Source organism: Podarcis pityusensis, assembly GCF_964106645.2.
Source record: "Podarcis pityusensis genome assembly, chromosome: 13".
Taxonomy (NCBI): domain Eukaryota; kingdom Metazoa; phylum Chordata; class Lepidosauria; order Squamata; family Lacertidae; genus Podarcis; species Podarcis pityusensis.
In genome coordinates, this window is record NC_138038.1 from 10784520 (window position 1) to 10805376 (window position 20857).

General features: G+C 48.8%; 1 protein-coding gene across 3 annotated transcripts in view; it reads left to right on the forward strand.

Moving 5' to 3' along the window:
* PLEKHH3 (pleckstrin homology, MyTH4 and FERM domain containing H3) overlaps positions 1-19188 on the forward strand; it is a 38898-nt gene extending 19710 nt beyond the window's left edge. For all 3 annotated transcript variants that reach the window (XM_080976778.1, XM_080976777.1, XM_080976779.1), the window contains exons 3-12: positions 4433-4521; positions 5261-5455; positions 7508-7665; positions 10857-10965; positions 12413-12710; positions 13690-13897; positions 14979-15115; positions 16071-16191; positions 16476-16711; positions 18635-19188. In XM_080976778.1, the coding sequence (XP_080832904.1) occupies positions 4433-4521; positions 5261-5455; positions 7508-7665; positions 10857-10965; positions 12413-12710; positions 13690-13897; positions 14979-15115; positions 16071-16191; positions 16476-16691 (1531 nt within the window). In that variant the 3' untranslated portion in view covers positions 16692-16711; positions 18635-19188. The remainder of the gene's footprint in view (positions 1-4432; positions 4522-5260; positions 5456-7507; positions 7666-10856; positions 10966-12412; positions 12711-13689; positions 13898-14978; positions 15116-16070; positions 16192-16475; positions 16712-18634) is intronic.
* Positions 19189-20857: the final 1669 nt, after the last annotated feature.

The window sequence follows — 20857 nt, forward strand, 5'->3', positions numbered from 1 at the left end:
GGTTAAAGGCTGTGGGCTTGGCTGGCAGCACCTCTTGTCTTGGTTGGGGAGCTTTTCTTTCTACCTGAGCTCACCTGGCAGGCTATCAGGATGCCAGTACGTTTCCGAGCACAATTCAAAGTGTTGGTGCTGACCTTTAAAGCCCTAAACTGCCTCAGCCCAGTATATCTGACGGATCATCTCCACCTCCATTGTTCAGCCCGGACACTGAGGTCCAGCTCCGAGGGCCTTCTGGCGGTTCCCTCATTGCGAGAACTAAGATTACAGGAAACCAGGCAGAGGGCCTTCTTGGTGGTGGCCCTCCCACCAGATGTCAAGGCAATAAACAACTATTTTACTTTTAAAAGACAACTGAAGGTGGCCCTGTTTAGGGAGGTTTTTAATGTCTGACGCTGTATTGTTTTTAATATTCGGTTGGAAGCCGCCCAGAGTGGCTGGGGAAACCCAGCCAGATGGGCTGGGTATAAATAATAAATTATTAGTATTATCTTGGGTGGGGCCGAAGCCAGCGGTGGATGTGGCCAGGCCCAAAACGTAGATGGGCCCTCTCTCTTTCCCTCTTATTCTGCACTTTGCAATCTGCTATGGGAGGGACTGGTCACTCTTGCCAGAAGCCTAAAACTGGCCTTCAAAGTTAGCCCAACTCCTGCTATTTGCCTGCCCTTGTCTAGGAGTTACTGGGAGTCTTGGTTTGCCTGTTTTCCATCTCCCTTGTGGGGGGCCCCCCAATCTACCTCCCTCTGATCATGGAGGGCCCTCCCTCTAAGCCCCAAATGGAATCATAAGTGCTTGTTCCGTATTAACTAATGATAGTACCCCTGAGCACCTGAAATGGAGTTTAGAGTCACCCCCACAAGAAGGAGAATATTGTATATCCCGGACCCATGGAAGTGTACAAATGGGAAATAGCACTTGCAAGTGGACCCTATGCATGGGATGGAGTCAAAATTCAGAGATGGCGGTGGGTGGATAAGGCTGGAAATCGCTTAACTATTTTGCACATTTTGGAGCAGTCCTGGCGACACTGGGGTGGGGGAAATGCAAATATGCAAGTCAGAGGCAAAAATAAATAAATAAAATAAATGTGGGGCTGGACTCCCTTCATAGAGAGGGTTGCAGAATTTAGGGGTGGGGGGGCAAGCCCTTCCCTTCCTCTTTTGTTGCCCCCCCCTTCCCCAAATGCACACACTGTTCCCTCGGACAATCCAGCCGGCATCCTCTCCTCTCCTGAGCTCCTTCGTTTCCCAAATTCTTGGCAGCCTTTCTATATAAACAGCTTATTTTTAGCCGGAGGTTAACAGTGCAAGAGCTGGCGGCCCACTTTCCCACAGCCGTGGAGGGAAGTGGGTGTGGGGCCGCGTCCGAGGAAGAGGAGGAAAAGCGGTGGGGACGGGTGCTAGAATGTGCGTAGGCCGCAGTTTGGGGTTCTGTGGGGAGGGAGGCGAGGAAACATGGGAGCAGGCAGTTTTCAAGCCCTGAGCCCCACCTTTAGCTGAACATTCGCAATTTTGGGGCTGTGTTTTAATTTTTGACCATATACTGTATTTTTCGCTCCATAAGACACACTTTCCCCCTCTTAAAATCTAAGGGGAAATGTCTGTGCGTCTTATGGAGCGAATGTGTGGTCCCTGGGGCTGGGGGGGGGGGTGACCCGGGCTTCCCTCGCCAGCCCCGACCTGCTCTTTGGGGCTGGTGGTGGCTTTCCACCTTTGGGTTGAGCAGCTCTGGGGTAGCCCGCAAAGCCTCCGCAGGGCAGCGGGGAGCCTTCATCCCACTGCCCTGGGGAGGCTTCGCGTGGCTATTCCTGGCTTTTGCGGGAGGTGGGGGAAGGGACAGAGCAAGGCTCTCTCACTTCCCCCACCTCCCGCAAAAGCCCTCAAGAGCCGCATTTTTTTCTCTTGAACCCCCCCCCCCCCAGGTAGGTGCCCCTTATGGTCAGGTGTGCTTTACGGTCAGGTGTGCCTTATGGAGCGAAAAATACGGTAGGTTGCGAACTCACTTTAGTTCCAGCTGAAATGCAGTTTTTTTTTACTCCCCACCCACCAGTTGGAGACCAGGCCTCCGGGGATGGGTCACACTCAGGGTGGATTTGATTTAAATCACAATTTTAATCACTAGTCAGTAAGACTTGATTATATGGAATAATAATAATTTATTACGGCCGTAGGCCCATACAGATAAAAACAAGACATAAATAACAGCCTGTGCACGTGGGAAAAAACAGCCGCTAAAACACTACTATAACAATAAAATACTATAAGATGGAATGGCATACTACGCCTTAATTAGCTTGTGGTGCTCCTTGGCAACGCTTTTGGGTAAGGACAGCGACCAGGAACCTAGCCACTTTCAGGGTCGTATGGGTATCCTTATCCTGCAAGATTTGGGCAAGGTGGAATTTTGGTGGAGTACCCTCTAGTTTCTGTATGATTGATCCCAACAAATTTGCCCGTGGCACCTTGAATAAGGGGCAAGTGAACATAATGTGCTGAAGCGACTCCGGCGTCTCCTTATCACATTCGCACATGGCGGAGGTTTGGCCCTTTGAGAATCTATGTCTCAGGACATTGGAGGGAAAAACATTAAACCTCGCTTTGGTGAAGGCCAGCCTATGGGCAACAGTCGAAAGGGAGGAGAGGTATGATGGAACGCAGTAAGTTAAAGTGATACCAATGTTCTGGGGCGAACAAACACCTCCCCCCAGCATATAATTTCGCTGTAAATCGATGTCATCCAGTCTTTGGCGGATCAGTCTTTGAGCAGTGATTTGATCTAGTTTTAGGGAATCTAAGGGAGAGATTCCATAGCTCAGGAGTTTGGCATGAATTCTACTGGTCCAAAGGCTGGAGAATTCATCTCGCCATAAGCATTGGGCAAGGTAATGGTCTGGTAATCTATGCCACAATGATAACCAATAATTGAAGACTTGCTTCCACAGGCAAGTTTCTAAGGATGCGATCTTCAATTCTAGTCGCATGGCTGCGTTGCTTACGCACAGGGGGAGCATTAGGAGTCGACGTAGGAATTGGTTTTGCAGAGTCTCAAGAGGAGCAAGGTCTGTCATCACGGCCCAGAGCGGGGCAGCATAAGCAAGCACGGGAACCACTTTTGCCTTGAACACCTTTAGGGCCGAGGGAACATGCAAAGCTCCATCCGAAAAGAAAAATCGGAGGAGCGCATATGACAGAGTTTTGGCCTTATTAAGTAGGTGTTGAATATGTGCTTTCCACCCCAAATTGTATTGAAAAATAACTCCTAGGTATTGAAATTTTAGGACTTGCTCTATTTTTGCTCCACCAAGCTTCCATTCGTATAATCTCCGACTTCTGGCGAAAATCAGAATCTTAGATTTAGCATGATTGATGGTTAATTGGTTGAGTTGACAATACGTGGCAAAGATCTTCAGAGCTCTGGTTAGTCCAACACGTGTATAAGATAGAATTACCGCGTCGTCCGCATATAAAAGGAGTGGACAGCGGTAATCCGCTAGTCTAGGCGCATGTGTACTTGGAGATGAGTTGACTAGGGGTGCTCGCATGTGTAAGACTTGATTTAAATTATATATTTTTATAGAAAGACCCATTCTTGCTGGTATAATCTTAATATTTACAACCAGATGGAGGTTTCATTTGCAGTTGCATCAAAAATTACTGATGTGGTTATGCTATTAGAAATACATAGATAATGATGAAATTATTGTGAGGTTTAATAAGCTAACTGTTTGGACAACTTTTCTGCTGTACTTTATTGGAAGGAGGAAAACAATCATTTCCTTAACAACAATTTAAACAATTTATTTAACTAAAACAACAACATTATAGCGTATGTATCCATGTTTGTTAACTGATGTGGTTAAACAATAAAAACAGACTGAGTTTTAGCACACATGAAAAACTTAAAAACAAATCTTTATTTCCTGATGAATAGCTTTTGGACTATAATGTAGCTTAAATAGAAAACTAGAAATATTTTATCTCCAAAAGCATTTTATTTAAAAAATCCAATTGAAAAAAAAAATTCCAATTTAAAATTTAAAAATCCGATTTTATTTTTTTTAAGTTGATTTTTATCCACCCTGGTCACATTAGGGCCTCAGGTTGATGCTTCCATCTCTTTAGCTCAGAGGTGCATAAAGCCCTGAAGTAAAGCAAATGTGGCCCTTCAAGGCTCTCTGTTTGGCCCTCAGCACCTCCCCCTTGCAGCCACACCCTGTCTCTCCAGACCACAGTCCTCACCAGCCCCAGAATATTGCCTGACTAGAATATTTCCTTGCACTCAGAGGGGCATAGAAACTAGCCTACGTGGAAAGGTTTGAGCGTTTGCATTTGTTGCTCCACCCACTTTTGCCTGCGGCCCCCAGAAGCTTGCTGAGAGGGGAATGCGGCCCTCGAGCTCAGCGAGGCCCTGCTTGACCCGCTCTGTCGTCCCGCAGGTCTCTGCCAGTGTCCGAAGAAACACACAGTCTTATCACGGAGAAGAAGAGCGGGAGACTGCAAGGAGAACCCGATGCTATCGTGAAAGGTGGGTTCTTAACGCAGCGCGACTCCCTGAGCAGAATCGGGGCTCCTTGGTTTTGCTTGGGTTTTCATTATTCCTGCCTCTGGGAAAGGGTGGCTGACGCTGCCCAGCCTTTTTGAGCAGGGTGGTTCCCAGTCATTTGGAGGAGTGGCAGCGTTCGTGTCGAAGGGGTGAAAAGCGTGGTACTTGCATTACAAGTTGCGCTAAATTAAAGAGCAGCCACAAAGCGTTTAGGGGACGCGGGTGGAGCTGTGGGTTAAACCACAGAGCCTAGGACTTGCCAATCAGAAGGTCGGCGGTTCGAATCCCCGCGTCAGGGAGAGCTCCCGTTGCTCGGTCCCTGCTCCTCCCAACCTAGCAGTTCGAAAGCACGTCAAAGTGCAAGTAGATAAATAGGTACCACTCCGGCGGGAAGGTAAACGGCATTTCCCTGTGCTGCTCTGGTTCGCCAGAAGTGGCTTAGTCATACTGGCCACATGACCCGGAAGCTGTACGCCGGCTCCCTCGGCCAATGAAGCGAGATGAGCGCCGCAACCTCAGAGTCGGCCACGTGTGGACCTAACGGTCAGGGGTCCCTTTACCTTTTTACTATTCCTTCTCCTACATAAATGGGCTCCCTTCCCAGGTTGACCAGCCCTATCTGCCCCACCTGTAGAAGCAGAAAGAGAGCCAACGTGTTCTTGGGGTGGGGGTCAACCTGAGCACAGGCTCCACCTCACCATCTTTCTATTGCCTCTTCCAGGCTGGCTGCAACGGGACGTCCGGGGAGGTATAAAGACCCCTTGGCTGCGTCCTCGCAAGTACTGGTTTGTGCTGACGGAGGATTCCCTCGACTACTATAGCGGGTGTGAGGTGACGGCCCGGTGCCTTGGTTCGCTCGTCCTCACCAGTCTCTGTTCTGTGCTTTGGCCTGACAAGCAGACCTACAAGGAGACAGGTAAAGAATGTGGGCCTGTGCCTGGCTGTGGAGTGCTTGGGTATCAAGCCTTTTAGCACAGGGTTGGAGAACCTCAGATCCAAATGTGGCCCTCTGAACCTTTCCTCTGGCCCTTGGAATTCTCCTCAGACCATGGCCTCTTCAACTTGGGGGGTGGGGTAGGAACCAACAACGTTTCTGTCCGGATTTTCATTTTTTGAAATATGACAACCCGACTGGAATGTGACCTTGATCTGTAGCAATGCCTCTAACTTATTTGGGTGGATGCTTGCGTGTTACGTGTAGAAACCGAGTTTTTGTGTGCATTTTGTGCGGCTGGAGTGCAGCCTTCTGTACAAAGGGAAGAATCGTGGCTATTGCTCTGGCCGTGTTTGTGTCTGCCCAGCCCATTGCTGGCACCCCTGGCCCGTGAGGAAATGTGGCCTTTGAGCCGAAGGAGGTTCCCAACTCCTGTTTCAGCTTTCTTTGATTGATTGATTGATTGATTGATTGATTGATTGATTCATTCATTATATGCTGCCCATCAGACTGGGTTGCCGCAGCCACTCTGGGTGGTTTCCGGCAAATGAAAACATCAAACACAGTTAAAACGTCAAACATTAAAAACTTCCCTATGCAGGGCTGCCTTCGCATGCTTCCTAAAAGTCAGATAGTCGTTTATTTCCTTGACATTTGAGGGCACCACGTTCCACAGGGTGGGCGCAACGAATGAGAAGACCCTTCTGCTGTTCGCTACCTCGGTCTCAAAGCTGCTTTTTTGCAATAGAAATACATTGCATGCAAAATGTAAAAACATAAATTAAACCACAGAACCTTGGCGATCTTTAAAATATGGAAAAACTTAAAGGGAAAGCATCAGGAAATTTTAAACTTCAGAGAAGTGTTCATGAGACAATGGGCTCCTAAGTTTGAAAGGATAGATATAGATATAAAAGCATAGCCTCTCTATGACCTGTGTGTGCCTGTCATGGGGAATCAAAAGCCTTTTCTCTTCCTACTTCCCTCATTTCTGTGTTCCTTTCAGGGCTATATCTGCTACTAATGCTAATAGATAGGGACGCGGGTGGTGCTGTGGTCTAAACCACAGAGCTTAGGCCTTGCCGATCAGAAGGTCGGCGGTTCAAATCCCCGTGATGGGATGAGCTCCCATTGCTCGGTCCCTGCTCCTGCCAACCTAGCAGTTCGAAAGCACGTCAAAGTGCAAGTAGATAAATAGGTACCGCTCCGGCGGGAAGGTAAACAGTGTTTCCATGCGCTGCTCTGGTTCGCCAGAAGCAGCTTAGTCATGCTGGGCACATGACCCGGAAGCTGTACGCCTGCTCCCTCGGCCAATAAAGCGAGATGAGCGCGCAACCCCAGAGTCGTCCGCGACTGGACCTAACGGTCGGCGATCCCTTTACCGTTTACTAGTATATTTATACCTGTGTATATGGGATGCGGGTGGCGCTGTGGGTAAAACCTCAGCGCCTAGGACTTGCCGATCGTCAGGTCGGTGGTTCGAATCCCCACGGCGGGGTGCGCTCCCGTCGTTCGGTCCCAGCGCCTGCCAACCTAGCAGTTTGAAAGCACCCCCGGGTGCAAGTAGATAAATAGGGACCGCTTACCAGCGGGAAGGTAAATGGCGTTCCGTGTGCTGCGCTGGCTCGCCAGATGCAGCTTGTCACGCTGGCCACGTGACCCGGAAGTGTCTGCGGACAGCGCTGGCTCCCGGCCTATAGAGTGAGATGAGCGCACAACCCTAGAGTCTGGCAAGACTGGCCCATACGGGCAGGGGTACCTTTACCTTTACTAGCGGGAAGGTAAACGGCGTTTCCGTGTGCTGTGCTGGCTCGCCAGATGCAGCTTGTCACGCTGGCCACGTGACCCGGAAGTGTCTTCGTACAGCGCTGGCCCCCGGCCTTTTAAGCGAGATGGGCGCGCAACCCCAGAGTCGGACACGACTGGCCCGTACGGGCAGGGGTACCTTTACCTTTACCTTACCTGTGTATACGTGTGTGTGTGTGTTTCTATTAATCACATGCTGATACTCCCTTCTGTCTCCCTTCTTCGCAGGATACTGGGCAGTGACTGTTTTTGGCAGAAAGCACTGCTACCGCCTCTACACAGAGCACTTAAACGAAGCTGTGCATTGGGTTTGCGCCCTTCAGAAGGTCATAATCAGCAAGCCCCCCGTGCAGACCCCAACGCAGCTCCTCATGTGTGACATTGAGGTGAGGGGGGGGTGGGCCAGGAAGGGAATGGGTGTGATGCGAAGGCCAGGACACGCCCGCTGAGGCTGCAAGTGGACCAAGCCACGCTCCCGTCAGGCAGCAAAGGAGCTGGGAAGCCCTTGGAGCTGAGAGAGCAGTTGCAGAAATGCATAATGAGTGCACCCGGCGGTTTCCTCCCTTAAATGAAGGGAGCGGCAACTGCACACGCAGCATTTCTCACTCCTTTAAGGTCATGCTGCTGGTTTGGGCTGCCATTTCTGCAGGCTTTAATTCTTATTCATAACTGCTTTAAGAGCGTCTGCAATGATACAGGCTTGACGGGTTGTTTAAACATCTTTTTTATAATTATTATTTTTCCTGCCGGCTCACCTCTGTTGTAAAATAATTTTTATTTGATTTTAGAAAACATATGAAAGTCAATTAAAAATCCATATACAGTGGTACCTAGGGTTACATACGCTTCAGGTTACAGACGCTTCAGGTTACAGACGCTTCAGGTTACAGACTCCGCTAACCCAGAAATAGTGCTTCAGGTTAAGAACTTTGCTTCAGGATGAGAACAGAAATTGCGCAGCAGCAGGAGGCCCCATTAGCTAAAGTGGTGCTTCAGGTTAAGAACAGTTTCAGATTAAGAACGGACCTCCGGAACGAATTAAGTACTTAACCTGAGGTACCACTGTAAAGAGATTGCTCTAAATCTCACGACTCCCCCTCCACCATCCCCTCTATGGGTCCTAATGCCAATATTTACACCTGCATATCAATCCATTACCCACATTTTTTATCCATCTAAATCAGGCATCCTCAACCTTTGGCCCTCCAGATGTTTTGGACTACAATTCCCATCATCCCTGACCACTGGTCCTGTTAGTTAGGGGTCATGGGAGTTGTAGGCCAAAACATCTGGAGGGCCTCAGGTTGGGGATGCCTGATCTAAATTGTCCATAGTTTCTGTTGCCTTTCAAGTGTGATTAAAATCCTGATAATGTTTTCACCTGTTTACAATGGTCTCCCAAGTAAATTATAAATTTTCCCCATTCTTTTTTTAAAGTTCTTGTCCTCTTGGTTCCTGAGCTTTCCACTTAATTTTGCCATTTCAGCATAGTCCCATCAACTTGGTTTGCCATTGTTCCCTGGTCAGGATTGTTTCTTTCTTCCATCTCTGGGCAAATAACATAAACATATTATTTATAATTAACAACAACAACAACAATTTATTGTTTATACTCCGCCCATCTGGCTGGGTTTCCCCAGCCACTCTGGGCGGCTTCCAACCGAATATTAAAAACAATACAGCGTCAGACATTAAAAACTTCCCTAAACAGGGCCTAAATTTAACGATCTAAGCCTCGGGGCAAGGGGCTGGTTTCTGTCAGAGAGGCGAGGCCTATGCTAATTAAATAACGACCAATTAATATTGTTGCGGGTAGGAGTGGAGAGCTAGGCCCGTTCCTTATTGCTGACGTGCCCAAAAGTGTTAAGTTGCAGCATCTGCCCTGAGGATTTGCAATGTGAAATACAAACAGGTTTCGTGCCCAGAGCCCAGGCGCACCTGGTTAGCCACCTTTGGCGAGGGCAGCCCCTTCATGGTGGCAGCAGGTATTTGCACGCAGGTTTCCTAAAGCAGCTCTTCTGGGAAGGTGCTCTTGTCGACACCGCAGCAGTTCCCAGACTAGAATCAGTAGCTCTAGAAATTCTGCAGGCAGAAAAATGGCTCAACTGACAAATAGGTTAAGGGGAAATACAAAACAATCATTTACTCAAAAAATGGGATATGTTCAAGAAATACCTACAAAAATATAATAACAATATAACATCTATGGTAGTGTTTGAATGACCCTTGTGTAAGGTAAAGGTAAAGGGACCCCTGACCATTAGGTCCTGTCATGGCCGACTCTGGGGTTGCGGCACTCATCTCGCTTTATTGGCCAAGGGAGCTGGCGTACAGCTTCCGGGTCATGTGGCCAGCATGACTAAGCCGCTTCTGGCAAACCAGAGCAGCGCACGGAAACGCCGTTTACCTTCCCGCCAGAGCGGTACCTATTTCTCTACTTGCACTTTGACGTGCTTTCGAACTGCTAGGTTGGCAGGAGCAGGGACCGAGCAACGGGAGCTCATCCCATCGCAGGGATTCGAACCGCCGACCTTCTGATCGGCAAGTCCTAGGCTCTGGTTTAACCCACAGCGCCACCCGCGTCCCTTTGTGTAAATTAAATATTAATAAATTACGAAAAATGGTACGATACGTTACAAGAAAGTATTAGAAAATATATTAAGAGTAAGGTAATAAGTATAAGTACATTCAATATTGTAAATGTAAAGTACATCAGGAAATGATGGGAAGTCTATCTTAACATAGTTTAGTTTATTTGATTCTACTTTGGTTTATTTTTGTTTAGTTAGAAAGTAAAATAAAAGAGCACGTATAAGTATAAATATTTAATGGTAAAATCATTTAAGGTTATTATTATCATCATCATCACTATTACCTTTGTATGTGAATATAAGATCATGTATGATATCCATGGATTTCAGTAAAGAAGATAATAATAATAATAATAATAATAATAATAATAATAGAAATTCTTCGGGCAGAGTGGACCTGTAAGTCAGCAAAAGCCTTCTGGGAAATGATTTATAGTGAGCTAAAAAAATGTTTAAAATAACTTTCATTAAAAAACCAAAGGCTTTTCTATTAGGTATAGTAGCAGAAGAGATAGCGAAAGAGGGAAAAGGTCCTATTTATGTACGCGGTGATAGCGGCAAGAATGTTATATGCCCAGGGATGGAAGGAAGGAAGGAAGAACCCCATCGAAAGAAGAATGGATATTGAAACTGATGGATTATGCCGAAATGGCAAAACTGACCGGGAAGATTATATACACCAAGAGCACAAAAAAAAAAAGAAATGAAAGGATTAACTTTATAAGAATATATGAAGGAGCATTGCAAACATTTAAAAACCTTAGCAGGATTGGATTAGCACTTGTAATATAATTTGATAAAGGGTATTGAAAAAGGAGACCTAATAGATTGGATAAAAGTATTTAGTCACAGAAAATAGAAGAGATAATTACTGGAAACCGGGGAGAGGAGTGGGGGGAAGTCCGGGGGTCAGAAGAACCCCTATAAAAATATTGAATTTGTTATTGATTCATGCAATTCGCTTTTTTTCTTTCTCCTCATCCCAGGAGAACCGTAACAGCCCAGAAATCCTGGATCAGATTTATCAAAATAACCCCATTCTGTGCTACACGGCTGGCCCAATCTACGCGCCTCTGCTACCCTTCCCGTATGCAGGTGGGTGACCGCTTCCTTGCACGTGGGTCAGCATTGTCCTAAAATTGATGGCTTCAGTCCTTGGGCACCACGTGCGTTAGCTGTACAATCCCAGCAATTCAGCAATTGGTGGTATGTGTCTCAGGACCGCAATACCTCAAGGACCGCCTCTTCCCATATGAACCTACCCGGTCCCTGAGTTCATCTTTTGAGGCCCTCCTTCGTGTGTCTCCTCGAGAGGTCCAGAGGGTGGCAACACGAGAACGGGCCTTCTCTGCAGTGGCTCCCCATCTGTGGAACGCTCTCCCCAGGGAAGTTCGCCTGGCGCCTTCATTATACACCTTTAGGTGCTAGGCAAAAAGTTCCTTTTTAACCAGGCGTTTGGTTGATATTGGGACGCGGGTGGCGCTGTAGGTTAAACCACAGAGCATAGGACTTGCCGATCAGAAGGTCGGTAGTTCGAATCCCCACGACGGGGTGAACTCCCATTGCTCGGTCCCTGCTCCTGCCAACCTAGCAGTGCGAAAGCACAAAGTGCAAGTAGATAAATAGGTACCGCTCCGGCGGGAAGGTAAACGGTGTTTCCGTGCGCTGCTCTGGTTCGCCAGAAGCGGCTTAGTCATGCTGGCCACATGACCCGGAAGCTGTACGCCGGCTCCCTCGGTCAGTAAAGTGAGATGAGCGCCACAGCCCCAGAGTCGGCCACGACTGGACCTAATGGTCAGGGGTCCCTTCACCTTTACGTTTTTTGGTTGATCTTATTGACATCCAATCCAATACCCTTTTAGAATGTAGCTCTTTTTGGGGTTTCTTTATTGGGCTATTGTTTTTAATTTGGTTTTATATACAGTGGTACCTTGGTTCTCAAACTTAATCCATTCTGGAAGTCCGTTCCAAAACCAAAGCGTTCCAAAACCAAGGCACACTTTCCCATAGAAAGTAAGGCAAAATGGATTAATCCGTTCCAGACTTTTAAAAACAACGCCTGAAACAGCAATTTAACATGAATTTTACCATCTAACGAGACCCTTGATCTGTGAAATGAAAGCAGTAAACAATGTACTGCAGTCACTCAATCAATCAATCATTAGCTGAACTGGGTTCCTCACAGTCACAAAAAACAAAACAAAAAGAGCCGCAAAAACAAAAACACAAAATGAATAGCAAAAACAGACAGACCTCAGCGTAACACTCAAAACGGAAGTGTGGCCCTCGAATCGGAAGCGTAACACTCAAAATGGAGCACGTTCGGCTTCCGAAAAAAGTTCGCAAACCGGAACACTTACTTCCGGGTTTGCAGTGTTTGGGTTCCAAGTTGTTTGAGTACCAAGGCGTTTGAGAACCAAGGTACCACTGTATTACCATTTTCTTTGTGAACCGCCCTGAGACCTTTATAGGGCGGTGTCTAAATCCAATAAACGATAATGGATCCTGAGCGCACGGCTTATTTCTCCCTGTGTCTCTGCAGCTCCCGGTGGCCAGGGCTACGCGGGGATCCGTGACGAAGCTGTCAAGCTGTTCCACTCGCTGCAGCAGCTGGAGGGGCTGCGGGAGCCAGCCCTTCTCATGCAGGGGGTGTTGCAGACGTGCCACGACCTCCCCGCCCTGGTGGACGAGATCTACTGCCAGCTGGTGAAGCAGACCACAGAGCCCCCAGCGCCGGGTGCAGCCGCGGACCTGCGATACTGGCAGCTGCTCGCTTGCATGAGCTGCACCTTCAGGCCGTCGCTTCCTGTCCTGTGCTACTTGCAGCTGCACCTCCAGCGGTGAGCCCTGGGGCAAAGGGAAATCGGGGTGCGCGTGTGTATGGGTGCGTGTATTGCCTTGCTCACCGTCATCAGGCAGAGAGGCCAGAGATGATGGAATCGTGGAGTTGGAAAGGACTCAGGGTTCATCTAGTTCAACCCCCTGCAATGCAGGAAACTTTTCCCCCCCTCAAATTTTTAAAATTGATTTTCCAAACATTTTAAGCAAACAAACAAACATACATTTTAATTGTATTTTATCCAATCTTAGTAACATTGTTAAGTGACTTCCTCAAATCCCCCTGGCTGAATTTCAGTGTATATCATTGTAACAGTTTTCCAAAACCAATTTTCTCATTGTTGTTGTTTAGTCGTTAAGTCGTGTCCAACTCTTCATGACCCCCTGGACCAGAGCACGCCAGGCACTCCTGTCTTCCACTGCCTCCCGCAGTTTGGTCAAACTCATGCTGGTAGCTTCGAGAACACTGTCCAACCATCTTGTCCTCTGTCGTCCCCTTCTCCTTGTGCCCTCCATCTTTCCCAACATCAGGGTCTTTTCCAGGGAGTCTTCTCATGAGGTGGCCAAAGTGTTGGAGCCTCAGCTTCAGGATCGGTCCTTCCAGTGAGCACTCAGGGCTGATTTCCTTCAGAATGGATAGGTTTGATCTTCTTGCAGTCCATGGGACTCTCAAGAGTCTCCTCCAGCACCATAATTCAAAAGCATCCATTCTTCGGTGATCAACCTTCTTTATGGTCCAGCTCTCACTTAACATCTTTCTTTCTTTTCATTTTAACTTTAAACATGTTATTCTCTAACATTACATATTTAAATCCCAAGCCTATCTGATATTTGCAAGTTTTTCCAATTAACTTATCTTAACATGTTTAACTAGTCTTTGAGTTTCATCCATTCCTCCTGTTTGTGGATAGGGGCGTGGAGTGCTGAGCAACGTTCTCGGGCGTGGGTTCCCTAATGCCGGTGTTTCCCTGGTCCCAGCAGGACAGAGAACCAGTTCCCAGGCTCGGAGGCGACTTGGTACGGACGCTTCATTGCAGAGGCCCTTCACAAGACCAAGGGGCGAGAGTGCGTCCCTTCGCTGGAGGAGATTGCGGGTCTGATGGGGCGCCAGGAGACCGAGTGCGGTGTGCATTGCCCTAGCATCGCCACCTGCCATGTTGCCGTCACCTCCCAGACCACAGTCCAGGAGGTGAGCAGAAGCCCTGGGGCTGAATGGCGAGGGTGGGTGGTGGGCAGGGGCCAGTTCGGTTGGAATTCCTACCTGTGGGGCTTGCAGGTTGCCAGCAGGAAGCTGCGGCTAAACTTGCAGATGGTATTGGTGGCGTTTACTTGGGAGAGGGGGCTTGCGGGTGGCGCTGTGGGTGAAACCACTGAGCCTAGGGCTTGCCGATCAGAAGGTTGGCGGTTCGAATCCCCGTGACGGGATGAGCTCCCGTTGCTCAGTCCCTGCTCCTGCCAACATAGCAGTTTGAAAGCACTGGTACCGCTCCGGCAGGAAGGTAAATGGCGTTTCCGTGCGCTGCTCTGGTTCGCCAGAAGCGGCTTAGTCATGCTGGCCACTAATAATAATAATAATAATAATAATAATAATAATTCATACCCCGCCCATCTGGCTGGGCTTCCCCAGCCACTCTGGGCGGCTTCCAGAAAAATATTAAAATACATCAAACATTAAAAGCTTCCCTAAACAGGGCTGCCTTCAGATGTCTTCTAAACGTCTGGTAGTTGTTGTTCTCTTTGACATCTGATGGGAGGGTGTTCCACAGGGAGGGTGCCACTACCGAGAAGGCCCTCTGCCTGGTTCCCTGTAATATGACCTGGAAGCTGTACGCCGGCCCCCTCGGGCTATAGAGCAAGATGAGCGCTGCAACCCCACAGTCGTTCGCAACTGGACCTAATGGTCAGGGGTCCCTTTGCCCTTTTCCTTACTTGGGAGAGAGGGGGGAGGAAGGGAAAGAAGACTTGCCTCTTTCTTTGCCAAAAGGCCCAAGCAGCCAGGATTTCGTCTTGCATTGCGGCGCTGGCTGCTTCCGTTCCGCGTCTGCGGTTGGCGAGAGATGAGGCAAGCTTCTTTTCCCTTCTCCTCCCACCACAGTGCACCAGTTGGGTCTCTGCACCCCTACCCTTCCGCCCCTACCTTTCCCCCCTCTCCGCCCCATCGCATGCTTGACACTGTCTGTCTGTCTGTGTGTGTCCCCTTTGCAGCACTGAGTGCCCTCCTGCTGGACATGCCCAGGCCTCCTGTCACCCCCTTTGTCTCCTCGTCCCAGGTGGCCCTGGAGCTGATGTTGCGCTTGGGGCTGGCGCATAGCCCCAACTCCTTTGCCCTCTACGAGGAGAGCTGGCAGCATGTGCGCCCCCTGCCGGAGGATGCCCTGGTGGCAGATGTTCTCACGAGGTTCGAAAGGTAAATGACCTCCCCTCAACCCAGTACAATTTAACTTGTGTCACAGCTGGACACGCTGGAGCCAGGAGGAGAGTTAAAGAGAGTTGGCAGCACGTTGAAAATCCCAAGTCAAAGTGACATCCTAGCCTTTGCAGCTCCAGAGAGGATCTTGCAAATATACGGGGGAAGTGGCTTGGGAAATGCTGGGTTGCCGGAGTAGGGATGTGCATGTGATTGCAGGGGTGGGGTCTGTTTCAGCAAGCGGGAGCAAAACTCTGCAAAAATTAAAAATTAAAAAACCTATAGTTATGCAGGACACACTTCTGAGATGAGTACAGAATGTCTCTGCCTTTGTGGGGAAGGAGGAGACAGTACAGTGGTACCTTGGGTTACATACGCTTCAGGTTACATACGCTTCAGGTTTCAGACTCCGCTAACCCAGAAATAGTACCTCGGGTTAAGAACCTTACTTCAGGATGAGAACAGAAATCATGCTCTGGCAACGCGGTGGCAGCAGGAGGCCCCATTAGCTAAAGTGGTGCTTCAGGTTAAGAACGGACCTCCAGAACGAATTAAGTACTTAACCCGAGGTACCACTGTAAAACCTAAGTTGTCAAATGTAATCCGTTCCGGAAGCCCGTTCAGCATCCAAAATGTTCGACGACCGAGGCGCAGCTTCCAATTGGTTGCAAGAGCTTCCCACACTCAAGCGGTAGCTGCGTCAGACATTCGACTTCCAAAAAACATTAAAAAACAGGAGCATTTACTTCCAGGTTTTCGGCATTCAGGAGCCGAAATGCTCCAAAAAGGAGGTGTTCGGGAACCGAGGTTTGACTGTTATCAAGCTAGCAGGAAAGTTTCAGTCTTTTTCATCTGCCCCAGTATCCGTGGCATATGCAGTCAGAACATTGGATCAGGTTAGGGCGTTCTTTCATGTCCCAGAACTGACGGGATGTCTTTGCTTGCCTTGTTCTAGCTCAGCTGGGGAAGAGCCACCCAGGAAGCCCCCTGGCAGACTCTGGTTCAGGCATTATGGGTGTCTGAACCTGGACTGCGTCCCCTGCAACAGCCAGGAGTTTGCAGTGCTATTTGAACAGGTAAGAGGTCCCGCTGACCAAGAGAACAAGCTTGCAGGTGTGGGGAGTGCCGTTGTTCCAAGCGACACACCCTCTCCCTACAAGGCCCATTAGCTGTTCATCTATGGCTGTATTGCCCATTTGAGACGTTTCCAGCCTTGGGCTGCGTCACACTTGCAGAACCTGAATGGAGGCTTCTCCACCGACACCTACCTCCCTTGCTTAGACCAGCTTTTCCTTATTGACCTGCTGTCCACCCGCCTTAGTTGCCTGCTCTCTAATTCCAAGATCTTCCTTACCACCAGGGGATCTCTCGCTGGAGCATCGTCTGCTGGGCTGTGGGCTCTCCCGCCCACGGTCAAGCAGCGAGCGGAGTGGAAGCAGCCCCCGTGCAGCCATTTCCTGGAGACAGCCTCTCTGACGGGAGTTGCCGTGTACGAACGGAAACAGATACAGGGGACGAGGCAGCCAGAGATCAGCCTGGCGGGCACGTGGTCGGCCTTTGGGTCTGTCCTCTGTGATGCAGAGGTTTATTTATCAGGTAAGTCGTCCCCCCTGCACTTCCGTATTTCCGGACACGACTTGATAAGGTACATGATGGAGAGAACTACGAGAGATCAGTGGCACACACTCCAGTAGTGGGCAGGCACTGCTATTTGGCAAAGCAGGATCCGACCATTATTGTGGAGGGAGGATTTTCCAAGACACGTAGCACACTCAAGTATCAGAACAGATTTGGGTGTATTTGCAGGTGGCGCTGTGGGTTAAACCTCAGAGCCTAGGACTTGCTGATCAGAAGGTTGGCAGTTCGAATTCCTGCGATGGGGTGAGCTCCCGTTGCTCTGTCCCTGCTCCTGCCAACCTAGCAGTTCGACAGCACGTCCAAATGCAAGTAGATAAATAGGTACCGCTCCGGCGGGAAGGTAAACGGCGTTTCTGTGCGCTGCTCTGGTTCACCAGAAGTGGCTTAGTCATGCTGGCCACATGACCCGGAAGCTGTACACAGGCTCCCTCGGCCAATGAAGCAAGATGAGCGCCGCAACCCCAGAGTCGTCCGCGACTGGACCTAATGGTCAGGGGTCCCTTTACCTTTACCTTTCTCTAACTCTGCTTTCATGTAGTAGCTTGCTATCTATTATCTTCTGGAAAGGGTGTGTTTTCAACACTTAGGGATTTGCATTGGGCCGGGGCAGCTCTTAAAACCTGTGCTATTTTCCTAGAAAAAGAGGTGCCAGAACTCACCACAAACTCCTCCCTTGTTCTCTCATAATGGCAATGGCGCCTGCCTGAGAGGTGCCGGAACTGAGTTCCAGTGAGTTCAGACTGGAAAAAAGTCCTGCATCTTAACAGATATTGTGGGACCTAGTCATGACCATAGCGGCCAACTTTTCCTTTTTCTTGCGAGGAATCATATTCGGAATAAGGGAATTTCCCTTAAAAAAGGGGAAACATTGACAGCTATGGTCATGACAGGGCAGGACACAAGGTGGTAAACAAGTTTTGCTGAAAAGACACATTGTGGGCAGCAACTGTTGGCTTTAGAAAAGGGACTCCCTACCCTGTGGCTTGTCCTCAGTCCCAAGGTGGCTGCGGTTGGGGATTAAGCACATTATGGAAAGCTGATTCATCTCAATAATTGTACTTTGAAAGGTGCATTTTTCATCCACCCCTCTTCCTGAATTTTCAATCCCTCCCCCCATTTTTGTACAATCTGAAAATTTTATTTCGGAAGCCAAACTAGTGAGAGATGGCAGCTCTGACTATATCATCTCTCCACTTTCTAATGGTTTCAGATTTTTTGAAAAGAAAAGTGTAGCCTGTATAAACACAAATCAAGCCCTTCTCCGTAAACTAGCCTGAGGGAAGGTCAGAGTTGAAATCCCAGCTAGCAAGCAGACTATCCTCTCTAGGCCACTTTGAAAAAAATTAAAAATCACCTTGTATTTAGTGTTTCACTAAATAGATACCCATCTCTCTGGTTGTCTTTAGCACCACAAAACAGTTTCTCCTTCCCTTCATCAAAAGCTTTGCTTTGCTTGAAAGCGGAGCTCCTTGCTTGCAGAATATATGCAGTGGTACCTCAGGTTAAGTACTTAATTCGTTCCGGAGGTCCGTTCTTAACCTGAAACTGTTCTTAACCTGAAGCACCACTTTAGCTAATGGGGCCTCCTGCTGCTGCTGCGCCTCCGGAGCACGATTTCTGTTCTCATCCTGAAGCAAAGTACTTAACCCGAGGTACTATTTCTGGGTTAGCGGAGTCTGTAACCTGAAGCGTATGTAACCCGAGGTACCACTGTACAACTCTCTGGCCAGTCTGGCTGAAGGATATAGACTACCCCTTTCTGCCCACTCCCCTATTGTCCTTCAAGGGAAAGGAGGTAGAGACTTAATCTGCAAGCAGAGGGGCAGGAAACGGCCTAGGAGGGTTAAGCCGAGCTCTGACCTTGCCCTATTTTCTTCTCAGGCAAAGCAGGCGGTGCAGCAGACCCAGCGTATTCCGCACGGAGCTGCAGGAGACTCTCGCCGTTACCGCCACCAACAAAGGACTGCACTTAACGAAACGGCCAGCGATGGGACCCTGCCTGCGCCACCTTTTGCCCTGGCAGCAGCCTTGAAGGCCAGGGAGATCTAGTGCCTTCCCCAGCCAGACACTTGTAGTGACGATACCCGTGGTACTTTATGCTCCTAAGGAGCTGGAAACGTATGTCCTCTCCTGTGTAGAGGGATTCCCTTCCCCAACGCGTGTAAAAATTTATTTATATCGATAGATCTCCTTTCCTCCATTCGGTCTCTCAGAACAAGTAGTTGGCACGCTTCTCTCTTCTGCCCGTAAAGCTGCAGGCAGCTTGACACTGTGCCTATCGTCTGGTCTGTGCAGACAGCGCCGTGTTTTCACTCGCACATCAAGAGATGGTGAAGAACAGCAGAGGACTTGGGAGTAGTGGGTAGCATCTCCTCCTATGGCTCTCTCTTGCAAAGCTGTTTTTTTAAAAAACAAAATAAATGTAGTAAACACAAGCCAGTGGCTGCTTAGCTTTGAGCTGGATGAAGCGTGTCTTGTGAGAGGGATTACCAGTTTCCCCCCGGAGTTTCTTGTCTCTTTTCCCACCACAAAGGCCTCTGGCCAAGCTGTTCTGAGCCCAGCTGATAGCATCGTGATTATCAGTGAGAATCGTTTTTTTAAAGGCAGGGTGTAAATCTATAAATACTATACGGTAACAGGGTGCCTCTAAAACAGCTGGTGCTCATGTTGCATCACATGGCCTCTTGCCTTTTTGTGCTGAATCTCTAATATCGTAGCTCGTTTTTCCGATCTCTCTCACTGCATGGCGGATGGCTTGCAATCTGCACCATCTGTAAGAGCGTTCACGTGAACAGAGGCTTGTTCAGCCGCAAATTTGTGCACATGGAGTTTCCACTCCTTCTACACAACGCCCAAAGAAAAGGATTTCACAAGAGTTTTGAGTAAACGAAGTCCAGTGGACTGCCAGACCAGCGTGAGAGAGCCCACATCATGCTACAAACATTTTGGCAAATAGTTATGTTCCCTTTGACGTCCACAAATTGTGTCAAGACCCGATAGGCAGCAGGGAAATGCAGAAAGCTGCTTTGAAGCACACAGAATGACTTTCACTTATCTACTGAGCAAGTGTATTGAGCCCGAACCCACAAGAATCTGAAGTGGCCTTCAGCCCATGCTGAAATCAGAACTCAAAGGAGGTTACTGTCGTCTCCCCAGCTGCAACCTCCAGGATGATCTTAACACACACCAGTTTAGGCCTGGAAAATACTTTTCAAGCCTAACCAGTATGGGGGGAAGAGGCAGTAAACGTGAGGTAGGTTCGCACAGGCCACAAAAGGTTGGCAACCCCTAACTCCCATCTCCAGGGACGTGGGTGCTGTGGGTTAAACCACAGAGCCTAGGACTTGCTGATCAGAAGGTTGGCGGTTCGAATCCCCGTGATGGGGTGAGCTCCCATTGCTCGGTCCTTGCTCCTGCCAACCTAGCAGTTCAGAAGCACGTCAAAGTGCAAGTAGATAAATAGGTACCGCTCCGGCGGGAAGGTAAACGGCGTTTCTGTGCGCTGCTCTGGTTCGCCAGAAGCGGCTTAGTCATGCTGGCCACATGACCCGGAAGCTGTACGCCGGCTCCCTCAGCCAGTAAAGCGAGATGAGCGCCACAACCCCAGTCGGCCACAACTGGACCTAATGGTCAGGGGTCCCTTTACCTTTAACTCCCATCTCCACTGCTTGTGCCCTACATACCAAGAAAACAGAGTCCCACCAAAAGCTCCTGAATCCATCCAGCAGCACTTAATAGTTAAATTCCACCTCTTGCCACCAAAAGTCCACTGTAATCGTTTTGTGGATTTCTTTTTTGCACCAATCTCCTCCTTTTTAAAAAAGAGCTGCCCATTCTACATAAACAAAATCAAGTCTTTGTTGTTTAATCAAACACTCCCATTTGTGGGATGGGCGAAACACCACCCATTTCTGGGACATTTTTTGGGGGGGCGGATGGGTCACTTATGAGCCACTTGCTACGAAAATGGCAGAGGCTGGAGTGCAGCAAGATGGCGAGAAAGAATAAAGAGCTTGATGTATCGTGCGTCAGGAAGTGTCAGCAGCTGAAAAGGTTAATCTGGCAATTTATTGTTTTTAAAGAGGGCAAAATGCGAGGCATCAA